The sequence below is a fragment of the Oryzias melastigma genome, linkage group LG15, assembly GCF_002922805.2.
Source record: "Oryzias melastigma strain HK-1 linkage group LG15, ASM292280v2, whole genome shotgun sequence".
NCBI classification, from domain to species: Eukaryota; Metazoa; Chordata; class Actinopteri; order Beloniformes; family Adrianichthyidae; genus Oryzias; species Oryzias melastigma.
The window spans coordinates 2,025,643-2,037,586 of record NC_050526.1 but is presented as its reverse complement, the minus strand read 5'-3'; the positions used below and the strand labels follow the sequence as shown (position 1 = coordinate 2,037,586).

Here is an 11,944-nt window from a genome sequence, read left to right as displayed (position 1 = left end):
TTGAGAGCTTTGCTTTCTGGCTCAGCTCTCTTTTCACCACAACGGACCGGTACAGCGACCGCATAATAGTGGACGCAGCTCCAATCCGTCTGTCGATCTCACGTTCCGATCTTCCCTCACTCGTGAACAAGACCCCGAGATATTTAAACTCCTCCACCTGAGGCAGGAACACTCCACCCACCGAGAGAGGACAAATCAGCAGGTAGAATTCAAATCCAATCATGCGAGCGTTTTTGTCCAGAACTTCTATCTATTTTCTTAAGCCCGCTGAGGCTGCAGGGGTTGCCAGAGCTTGGCTACTGTTGGGCAAAGGCGGGAAACACCCTGGACAGATCGGCAGACTGTCGCATTCCATGGTTACTGTTGGTAATATACCAAGATGCATTGGTTTGACATCATGTATGGCACAGAAGGTTCCCCTGCTTGAACCAGCACATGTCCCGACCCGTCTTACGTTTACCAATGACCATCTGGATGATCCAGAGGAGTCATCGGAGAAAGTCTTGAAAAAAGTGTCTTAAATCAACTCGCCATGTTTGGAGGAAGAAGGGTGATAAAATCCATCCCGAGAACACCATCCCTACTGTGAAGCATGGGGGTGGTAGCATCATGCTATGGGGTGTTCTCCTGCACATGGGACAGGACGACTGCACTGCATTAAAGAGAGGAGGATCGGTGCCATATATTGTGAGATTTTGGGAGCAACCTCCTTCCCTCAGTTAGATGCTCAGTCTCCAATGGTCAGTTAGAGGATTCTGGAGTGGTCCAACCAGTCTCCAGATGTAAACCCAATAGAAGACCTTTCTGAATGATGGCCAAACCACACGGATCTAGAGGAGATCTGTGTGGGGGAGTGGGCCAAAATCCCTTCTGCAGTGTGTGTAAACCTGCTGAAAAACTACAAGAAACGTTTGAGTTGTGAAATCACAAATACTGCTGTACCAAATATTAACCTTGATTTTCTCAGATGTTCAAATACATATTTGCAGCAATATCATACAAATAGATTATTTAAAATATCCTACAGTGTGATTTCCAGGTTTTTTTTTGTTTTATCATTATGTCTCTCAAAGTGAACATACACCTAAGATGAAAATGTCAAACCCCTACATGACTTCTGTGTAGGAGAACTTGCAAAATCACAGGAGGTTCAAATCCTTCTTTGTCTTACTGTAGATTTAAACAGCTAAACTCATTCTCTCAGGGGACTCAGACTTTTAATGACATTTGTTGGAGAACTTCTGAGTTTGTCACCACTTTTGGAGTCACATGATGTGACCGCAGCTGCAGAGGATGACACATGGACCATGGCCTCTGGGAACACTGGACTTCATCACAAGTTCTGTTGAGAACAGTGCAGCTTTTACTTCTTCTCTTGCTGCATCAAAGCAGCTTCCAGACATTGATCTTTTTTTTAGATTTAACCCTCTTTCTTCACACGCTTCTTTTCAATAAGTGGATTTCACCTTTCTGCAGCAAAGGTACAAACTGCCAGAGGAAACATAAACCGTGATCTGTTTCAAAGTATATTAAATCAAGTCCTTTCATTAGTTCAGTTGCTCAAAAACAAAAAACAACATTTTATTTAGTCATTTGTGACAGCTGCACAGCACATACGTTTGAGTTCAGCAGATACTTGCAAAACTTTGGGGTTTTATCATGGAATCTTCTCTTTGAGACATAAAATGATCAGTATTTTTATTTTACAAGTTAGGTCATTCACTAGAAAGCCACAAATTCTGTGAATTCAAACAGTCTAAGGATAAGACGTGTGTAATAAAACTTGCTGGTTTGAGATCTGACGTTCCACAGTTATGTTGGATGACCCAGATGTAGAACAAATCAGGCAAAGCTCAGAGAGGGATTTTTACTTTTGTTTATGCACTCAAATCAAAGTTCCACACTATTTGCAAAATTCTACTCCAATGACATTACACAGATTGTCTGCTTCATGCCTTTACAAAACCTTCCACACAGGGATCAGTGAAACTCTAGGAGGAGGAGGCCTAGGTAGAGGAAAAGAGAAGGACTTGAAGAGTTAATAGAACCTGAAGAAAGATGAGGACAACATTTAACCCCAGAAATCTCTGCAACACCAGCTGACCATGTTATCACCCATGGACTGACACTGGGAGCTGGACAAAGAGTGAGTACTGTTGCATCAGTAATTTGGAGATTTCATTGAGAAAACAGAAAAGCATTTACTTCCCGGTTTGGTGACCCTTTAAGGAAAATGTACCTGTCGGGTGTTCCCAACTCACTTTTTTTTTATGTTCTGGCCATTCCAATTAAATAAACCAACCTCTGGCCACAAATCGGTACTGAGGATTATCTTCAGTCAGAGCCTGAATCAGCCTCGCTGCTGCAGCAAGGAGCGCTTTCACAGAGCTGTCCTCCCATCAGCTCTTTGACTCTACAACGCCTCATGGATACTAAAACACTTCATTGTGTTATTGTATTTTTGTGCTTTTTATTTTCTGTTATCTCTTGTTTGTTTTTTTTAGCTACTTCTTTGTTGTGGGATCAATTGAAGTTCTTTCTTATTCTTCTTCTAAAGTTGAAGACAAAGATAAGTAATAGTTCAATAAACCAAGCAGCTCTTTTCTCCAAACAGAGATCAGACATTAAAACAGATCATTTGTTTTTGGTCTGCTGGCAGAATCAGGCACAAAATCTGTTTGTTGTGATCCAGGATTTAGACAGAATTCTGTCTTTTCTCTTTTGGCTTTTAGCATCATCTGAAAGTTCATTTATTTTTACTTTTACTGAATTCTTGAAAATATTGGAATATTCCTGATGAGCAAAGGCGCTGCACAGAGACAGTGAAAGTATCACTTCACAACCAAACAGTAAATTCAGCTCAGAGAATAAAAGGTCAGGGAAGTCGAGCTTTCCTTCAGTCATGTCAAAATGATGGATTTATAAATTATCATCGGGACTCTGAGGTCCTCCTGTGTTTGTGACTGTGGAGCCCTCACCTTGGCTTATCTTCATGTGCATTATCCCATGTGTTTGTAACGTTTGCTGTCTCATTCAGTCCCATTCTCACCTGAGATGTGATCTCAGAAAAGCTTAGTCAGATGTACCCCTTCAATATTTGAGGCCTTTTTAACATTTTCAGGTCATTTCAGCTCCATTAACTCACTTTTGCCAATTATCTTTGCTTTGTGAAATGCTCTTTTGTTCGTTCTGTTGTGATATATTTTATATACTTCACATATTTCCTTCACATTTTTAGACTTCAGTGATAAATTTAGTATTTCAGTGACATTTGGAGCATCAAAACCCTCTCTTCTGTTTTCAGTACCTTCACCTGCATCCTTGCAGGTTTTAGCTCCACAGAGGAAGCAGCTTCTGTTTGGACGGTTCTGCTGGTGAGACGGGCACACGGGGAAGAGCATGCTGACATGCAGGAATGTGGAATTAGGGAGTTGAACTATTGTGTCTTTATACAATATGAGACTTCCTTTCTATGCCAGACGCCACAAACAAACATACATTAGTGTTGAATAGCAGGCAGCGAGGCACCAGGCCCACTTCCTCTAGAGATGTGGATGAAGGAGAGGCAGAAAGGGAAGGGGGGTGGGCATAAACTACAGCCTCCCTCAGTCAGATCAGTTCAGACCTCTGGACCCCCCTGCTGTTCTCCTCCGTCTGCTGTGGGACCAGCTCCTTCTGTTCTTCGTTCTCTGCCCAAAGCTGACCCGGGACAACGGATCGGGAATTCATTTTTCTGGACCATCCTTTCTGAAAGGGAGTCTGCGCCTTGCTCAAAGGCTTTTCTCGAGACAGAAAGTCAATCATCACTGCAGACCTACAGACCACTCAGACTGCAGCCGCTCTCTTCCACATCTGAGATCAGGTAAAATCCAAGTCTGTCCCGACACACTCACCTTGATTTAGATTAAAATGATCAGAAACAGATCAAGGATTTCAAAAGCAAAAACATTTGAACTCCTCCTTAAAAAGAAAAAAAATGTACACAACAAAAGTTATTTTACCGTAAATCAGGAGTTGGAATATGCAGCCAAACAGCCTCTACCATTAAGGTCGAGATGCTCTGAAGAACAGAGTCCTGTGAGAACATGATTTAGATGAAGAAGAGTTTAAAAAAGTAAAAAGAAGAAAAGGTTGAAACTCTGGTCTGAATTTGAAATGAGGATGTTGAGTTTGGTTTTGATGCTTAAGAAGGAAGAAGACAAAAATGAAGTGAGTTTGAGTGCTAATATTTGTCTTTCATTTACTGCTGTTTCAAACAAACATTCAGTCACTTGTCGATCATTCGTGCTTCACACTTGAAAAAGTAACATTTCATGAAATGTTGGATCAGGAGGTTCCTCTGCTCCTTTTAAAAATGATTTAACTGCCAAAGGAATCAAAAAGATCCATTGTGTTCATGTGTGTGACAGTCTGTGTGTGTGTGGGGGGGGCTGCCTGTTTCTGTTTGTGTATGTGTGTTCCTGTGGGTGTGTGTGTTCGTGCGTGTCTGCTGTTCTTTGTGTGTGTGCGGTTGGGGCAGGATGCAGAACAATTCAGGGCGATGAATACACACTCAAGCAAAGGTCAGGAGAAAGTCTTTACAGGGAAGTAATATTGTTATTAATGATGCTGAGAACACTTGTGAACACACACACACGCACACGCACTGACACACACATTTCAAGCCCCAAGGTTGCACAAAAACAGGAAGGGATGGGCACTTGAAGAATCTCTGATTAGGATGAACCACAATAATTTGACTTTTTTCCTCCTTTTTCAGAAATTTTACTCTGAAAACCAAGAGGGCCTTTCTGCACTGAAATAACTCCAGTCTCTTCCTCAACTCTAAAGAGAAAAGGTAAATACACCAGTGATGTGGTGAGGGTTTTGGCTGGTAAGGGACAGATTCTTTCAGTCAGATTTACAAATAAATTAACCCAACATATTTACCAAGTACTGATTGTGCTTCTGATTCCATATCAGGATTCATTTTTAAAATGATATCACGTATATTTTAGAAGAGGAAAAATATAAAATGTATAGCAGTTCAGTGTGACTCCAAATAACACCAAGGTGACTGCTACAGACAGACTAGAACAGAGGTGTCTAAAGTCAGGCCTCGAGGGCCGGCCTCCTGCTGGTATTCAAGAAATTCTGCCTTACCTGCTGCTGATTACCTGGATCAGGTGTGTTTGACCAATAAGGAGCATCAATTGGTGGTTGGTTAGAAAACATATAGGACACTGGCCTCAAGGATTGACTTTGGAAACCCCTGGACTAGAACATACCACAGCACCACAGAGGATGAACGCACACACACAGAAACACACTGTTCTAACCTTTTCTTCTAAATGAAGTCCATACATCTCTCCTTCCTACTGGACAAAAACTTTTGTCACTTTTTTGTGGCATAAAATTTCTATTTATCTTTTTGTTTTAGAAGTCTCTCAGTCTCAACAAAGATGAGACACTTCTAAAGTGTCCCACTCCGATCATCTTTTGATCTGTTTTCAAATAGTTCGCAGTGGTCTTTTATTTAGGAGAAGCAAAAATCAGTAAAACTGTCATTTTCCAGATCGTAGTTTCTGCAGAGCAACAGAAGTAAATCAGAAATTTGCCTCTGGGTTGTGGGCAGGTCTGTTAGCATTGAATAAGCCCGCCCCCTTCCTTTCATCCAACTGTTTACACTTTCTCCCAGTAGCTTACAGCCCCTCACATTACTGGTGCAACACAAGTGATGAGCAATATTGGAACTATCCAGCTGTACAGTTGAGATCCAGATAAGGAGCAGGCAGAGGCGTCATGCAAGAACTTTTAATGGCAAACACAATTAGACAGGGGCGAGGTAAGGCTGGGTAAGGCGAAAGGATAAAGTAGACATTTTTAAATTAAGCAGCGGCTGTCATTGTGCAGGAGTAGAGCTGTCAACCCAACTGGAAGATGTGTTGAAGTGTCCTTGGGCAATTCAATGAGCCTCACATTGCTCCTGGTAGTTATAGGCTGGTGCCAGTGCACAGCAGTGGAGCGGCCATCAGTGCGGGAATGTGTGGATGTGTGAAAGGGACTGTGACGTTCTAAGAAGGTAGAAAAATGCTACATAAGTACACACCATTCAACAAAGCATCATATTGTTAGCATGCTCTGAAAGGCATGCCTTTAACTCAGTTTGGATGGGATTCCGCAGTCTAAAGGGGGGAGGAGCCTAGTGCTGCCACCTAATAAAAACATCCAAAGAAACCATGGGCTGTTTCATTGATATATCTTATATAGATATATAAGATATATATATATCAGCCCTGCGACAGACTGGCGACCTGTCCAGGGTGTACCCCGCCTTCACCCTTCAGTAGCCGGGATAGGCTCCGGCACCCCGCGACCCCAAAAGGGACAAAGCGGTCAGGAAGATGGATGGATGGATGGATGGATATATCAATCGACTGTATAATCACTGGACAGCCCGACCCCTCCCCCCCGAGTTCCAAATAGGAAATACAGTATTCCCCCCTTATTCACGAGGTTAGGGACAGGAGACATCTGCAAATACCCTGAAAACACGAATATGGAGAACTCCCCACCCCCCGCAGCCAAAGAATGTCTGTTACTGGTCCATATTCATTGAAAACACTTCTGATCATGTTATGTAAAATATTTAGATTGATATTTTTTATTGTTAATTATTCTAGTTATAAACTGACCAATCAGATGCCTCGGTAAAAGCATGCGGTGTCCGATGGCCCAGCATCGACTATTTGATTGACAAATTCTCCTGATTTCAGTAGAAGGACTTCCAACAAGCTCACTCATGATTGACAACAGTAGCTCCTTTAAAAACGTGACTCAGACCTCAGTCCAGAGGGCGGCGCCAGCAATGAATAAAAATCATTGAGGGATTTGGCCTTATTTCGTGAGAGCCAGAGGTAAGGCTTTTCTATGCGTCACACTCCACTTTGTCCAGTGATGTTATATATCTGTGGTAAAAATCAGTGACAGCATAAAAAAATCTCTTTCAAGAAACTACACTAAGGATCTTCAGTTTCTCTCTTTGTTGCTTGAACTTCGTGGGTGTGTGTGTGTGTGTGTGTGTGTGCAGGTAGGTCTCTGTTTAGGTGTGTGTGTGTCTATGTATGTTTATATGTGTGTCATTTTAGGTTCGTGTGCCTCTGTATGTATGTATACATGTGTGTGTGTTATCAGTAGTTGTGTTTACAGCAGGCTGGTTTTCCTTCCCCTGAGACAGATGGGGGTGGAGGGGGGTTGTGGGAACAGAAAGTGGAGCTAAACTAAGACTTGGGTGCAGACTCAGTGTACCCACGGGGTCGGGGGGAAATCCGAATGACACAAAGAGGACCTGCAGCAGTGAATCTACTTCAGCAGTTCGTCTTTTTTTCCAAATAAGCGGTTTGGGTCAAACATTCAGGAAAAAAAATCCTTTTCTGATGAGTAAAAGCTGAAACTTTTTACTAAAATCTGACAACAGCTTCACAAAGTTTTATAAAAATGCAGTGAAGGATGTTGTGTTTTTATGCATTTCATTTAGTTTGCTAGCCAATAGTTGGGACTTTCTGTTCAGACACTGGCCCATAGTGGTCTGTATGCGATATGGCTGCTTCTGTTCCGTCCAAACCCGATGCAGAACTAGTTTTCTGGACTAATGCATCAAATGTTGGGATTGTAGTGCATGTTATCTGTGATAGGCCAGGTGGTTGAAGTGATAGGCTGGTCAGCTGTGGTGGTGGGTCGATCAACTGAGGTAGCAGGCCAGTCACCTGAAGTGGTAGACCACGTATCCAAAATGGTAAGGTAGGTAGCTGTGATGGTTGGCCAAGTACACTGAAAAAAGTGAAACATTGTTAAAGTCCCATTAGTTGTCACACATGTATGTGTGTTACAATGTGTTCTCCTTTTAACCCATCCCTTTGGAGAGCTGCAGACACAGCTGGGTTTGGGGTGGTTTAACCCCCAAATCCAACCCTTTAATGCTGAATGTCAAGCAGGGAGGCATTGGGTCCCATTTTTGGTATGACTTGGCCTGGATTTGAACTCACAACCTTCCAGTCTCGGCGCAGACACTCTACCAATAGGCCGCTGAGCTGGTTGCCTTGTGGACCAATAAACAAAAAGTTCTGTAATTTGTTACATTTAAAATTATTAGTTTGAGATGATGGTTCACTCAACTCAAAAAAATATTTGGTATAAAATTATAATTTTAAATGTCACAAATTATATAAGTTTTGTTAATGAATCCGATGTTTCACTTCTTTAAGTGTAGCTGTGATGGTAAGTATTGACAATGGCTCAGAAAACAAGCTGTCCCTGTGGCCAGAGTAGCTATGATGGCTCCCTAAACTCGGGGGTTTGGAGTCAACAGCTGGGGTCCAGGATTGACTTCAATATTAGGGTTGGGATATTATAAGTTCGCTTCTTCCCTCTCCTTTTGAAGCAATCAATCAAACTCTACTGATTTTAGTTAGTTATCACAAAAAAAATGAATGAACCAAATGTGACATAAATGTGTTTTGTTTTTGTTGTTCTCTATTTTCTAGTTAATGCATATCATTATTTCTGTAATGAGTTTGAAATAATTGTGTGTTTTGTCCTGTATTTTTCAATATATGCTTGAAATAAACCAATCCATCAATATCACCAGCCAAGAGCAGCAGGAGGACCAGATAAATCCTTTCCCAGTGTTATTGTGGTGTGTGCGATTGTTCATGTTTACCTGGTGGAGGCCTGACACGTCAATAGTCCAGTAGTTCAGAGAACAAGAGGTATTGACTCCGCCTGGTTGGGTAGAAGGATAGATTCTTCTCTTTCCCAGGACATATTTGACTCAGGAGAACATAGGTACATATAAAAGCAAGAACTGGATGGTAGAAACCAGAGTATTTTCTGCTTTTTTAACCAAACACGTAACTTGGCTCAGATGACAAAAGTTTTCTTATGACGTGACTGAAACTGCAGCTCAGTTTAAAGTCATCTGATGATCTTTCACCTGCAGACAAACACCTGAGAGCTTCTGCGCTGAGCTCATGGCCGACTGGAGTCTTCTGGGAAATTTCCTGGAGGAAGTACAGGAACACTCGACCTCTGTGGGCAAAGTATGACACAGCACACACATCTGAGTGTCAGCAGACAGTCCCATCACAGAAACCCCCCACGCTTAAAGCCCTTTGATCTGTTCCTGGGGGTTTTATTTGGAGTGACCCCCCAAACACACAGTCAGCTTGGGACTGCCAAATCAACACTTTTAGCTATTTTGTGGCCGTCCTGGATCAAAAATGACCTTAGCTAGAATCTTTTCAAAAGCTTCTGAACAATTTAAAGTCAAGAATTTTGTGCATTTGAAGCCATTTGATTTTAAACATCAAATTCCCACAACTGTAAGAAACCAGCTAGAAGGTTTTAAGAAATACAATTGGATTTATTTCTGCTTCAGAGTTTGTGCTGTTAAATGAATTCAACAAGAGAGCATGTCAGAAATGCCATGGCAGTTCAAAACATCTAGATTTTGCATAAATAATACAATCTTTTCATGTTTATTCTTTCATCATTGGGGCAGATTTGTGATATGAGTAGTGAAATGAGTTAAATTCCCCCTGTGGTTAGAAGGCTGCTTTTTGAGAGTCTGATATCATTTGCTGTGTCTTGTCTGATAGGTGTGGCTGACCATCCTGTTTATCTTCCGTATTTTGGTTCTTGGGACGGCAGCCGAGTCCTCCTGGGGAGACGAACAGGAAGATTTTAACTGTGATACTCTGCAGCCCGGCTGTGAGAACGTCTGTTACGACGAAGCCTTCCCTATAGCACACATACGATTCTGGGTAAAGAGCTGCACTTTTACACTATTCCATAACTTCGCTGTTTCCATGTGGTCATTTTAGTCCAGCTGAACTGTGGAACCAAAGTCACAGTTTCAAACCTCTTCTTGCTAAGACAAGAAAATACTTTGTGTACTTAATATCCCTACATATCTAGCCAAGACTTGCCAGAGTTTTTAAGTCTGTGTGAACTCCGCCTGTTAACATAAATGTAAATAAAACCTGGCTTATCTGATAAATGCAAGATGTTACATCATTTAGCTGAATCTTTGTTCTTCTATGACCTGCTTCTCCTTTTCAAATTAGGACATTTTTTGTCCTTGATGATAATGGGCTGATGAACAATCTAAAATAGTTTTATCCCTTAACAAACAGACAGACAGACCATTATTATTGTAATCGATGTATTTCTCTAACCTGTTTCCATTAAGGACTCTGTGTGTCTAAAGAAAAGTACACAAATATATATAGTTTTGGTTCTGTAATCTGGGTCAAGTTTGGAGCCAATCATGAATAACTCAAACTTTGTTTTTGTCTCTGTGAGATCTTTAACCCTGATACAATTTGAACCAATAACATAACCTTCACAGGTGCTTCAGATTGTGTTTGTTTCCACGCCAAGTCTGATCTACATGGGCCACGCCATGCACACTGTCCGGAGAGAGGAGAAGAGGAGATCCAGACAGGAAGATGACAGAGACGGGGGAGGAGAAGAGGAAGATCAAGGAGGAGGAGACAAACAGGAAAGGAAAGGAGAAAAGGATGAGGAGAAGGAGAAAGGTGAAAGACCATCAGCAGGCCGAATACGGCTGAAAGGGGCGCTGCTAAAGACATATGTGCTGAGTATCCTGATCCGCAGCGTCATGGAGGTACAAACACGGCTAGGGAATAACAAACAAACACATGCAGTAATGACAAGAGGTTTTTGAACTGTGATTTTGCAAGCATGACCCGATTCAAGTCCATTTGTTTGGCGCGTCATACAATAACCGGACCCAGCGTCAGTCTCTCAGCGACTTTGGATTTTTGATGCAGTCGCTACATACTTATTTACCTCACTGTAGATGCAGACACACAAAAACACACTAAACACTTACACACACGGATACACTTACAAATGAGCAAACTCACAGATGCACACACAAATGCTTACAAAAATGCATATCTGCATATGTGCACAACATATCTGAGATAGTTTAACATGACTTACATGGGATACTATTCTAAACGTATCACTTCATAAAAAGTGACTTTCTCCATGCAGGTTGTGTTTCTGTGTCTCCAGTACGTCATGTACGGCATTTTTCTGAATCCTCTCTATGTCTGCAAGGTAAACCAAGATGCAAACTTTGGAATCTTCTCTTGAAACAACAGTCATTCCAACAAAGGTGTCCCTCCTCTCTGCTCAGGCCTGGCCCTGTCCTCATACGGTCAACTGTTATGTGTCCAGACCTACAGAGAAGAACATCTTCATTGTGTTCATGCTGGCTGTCTCAGCTGTCTCCCTGGTCCTGAGTGTGATGGAGCTCCATCATTTGGCATGGAAACACTGTTGCAGGTATAGGAACCTCCTGAGTCTGAACCATCAAACCTTCTGCTGGTTTATCAGTGGATTTAAATCAACACATTTTCTTAAACCACAGAAGAGATTTCTAATGTCAGCTGGGATAATGAAGAAAAGCACTTTATGGAGACATACTCCCCATCAATGGAGAAACATGTACATTATGTGAATTGAAACTATTTCACTTTAAACAAAACAAAGTTTAGCTGGCTTAGACTGCTGAGGGTCATTATAGGATGCATGTTGCAGTCTCAACCGTGTATGTCTTTTGCCTTCTACAGATGTTTCAGTGTTTTTATGTTTGTCTTCTTCATGCTTATTGTTCTAGTTAATGATTGATCAATCAATCAAGTTAATAATGAGTCTCCTGTGTCTCACCAGATAGTGTTGATCTTCCTTCTGTTTTCTCGTTGTTGCTGTTACTAACATTTCTATTTCGACTCACAACAGATGTTCCGTTGGTTTGCTCCTTGTCTCTGGTTGACTCCTTGTCACAAAGCTATTGGCCAAAAGTTACAAGTAGATATTTGTGATATAATAGACCAAGTGCTTGCTTTAAAAAACTAGATATGAAAGGGAAACA

The 11,944-nt window shown here is 41.6% G+C and overlaps 1 protein-coding gene across 1 annotated transcript in view; it reads left to right on the top strand.

The window, feature by feature from the left end:
• The first annotated feature begins 3,383 nt into the window (after positions 1 to 3,383).
• The window catches only part of LOC112138733 (gap junction alpha-5 protein), an 11,379-nt gene continuing 2,818 nt past the window's right edge, over positions 3,384 to 11,944 (top strand). Inside the window, exons 1-7 of the mRNA XM_024261357.2 lie at positions 3,384 to 3,862; positions 4,760 to 4,837; positions 8,978 to 9,077; positions 9,636 to 9,800; positions 10,388 to 10,666; positions 11,062 to 11,127; positions 11,207 to 11,355. Coding sequence (XP_024117125.1) covers positions 9,009 to 9,077; positions 9,636 to 9,800; positions 10,388 to 10,666; positions 11,062 to 11,127; positions 11,207 to 11,355 — 728 coding nt within the window. The 5' untranslated portion in view covers positions 3,384 to 3,862; positions 4,760 to 4,837; positions 8,978 to 9,008. The remainder of the gene's footprint in view (positions 3,863 to 4,759; positions 4,838 to 8,977; positions 9,078 to 9,635; positions 9,801 to 10,387; positions 10,667 to 11,061; positions 11,128 to 11,206; positions 11,356 to 11,944) is intronic.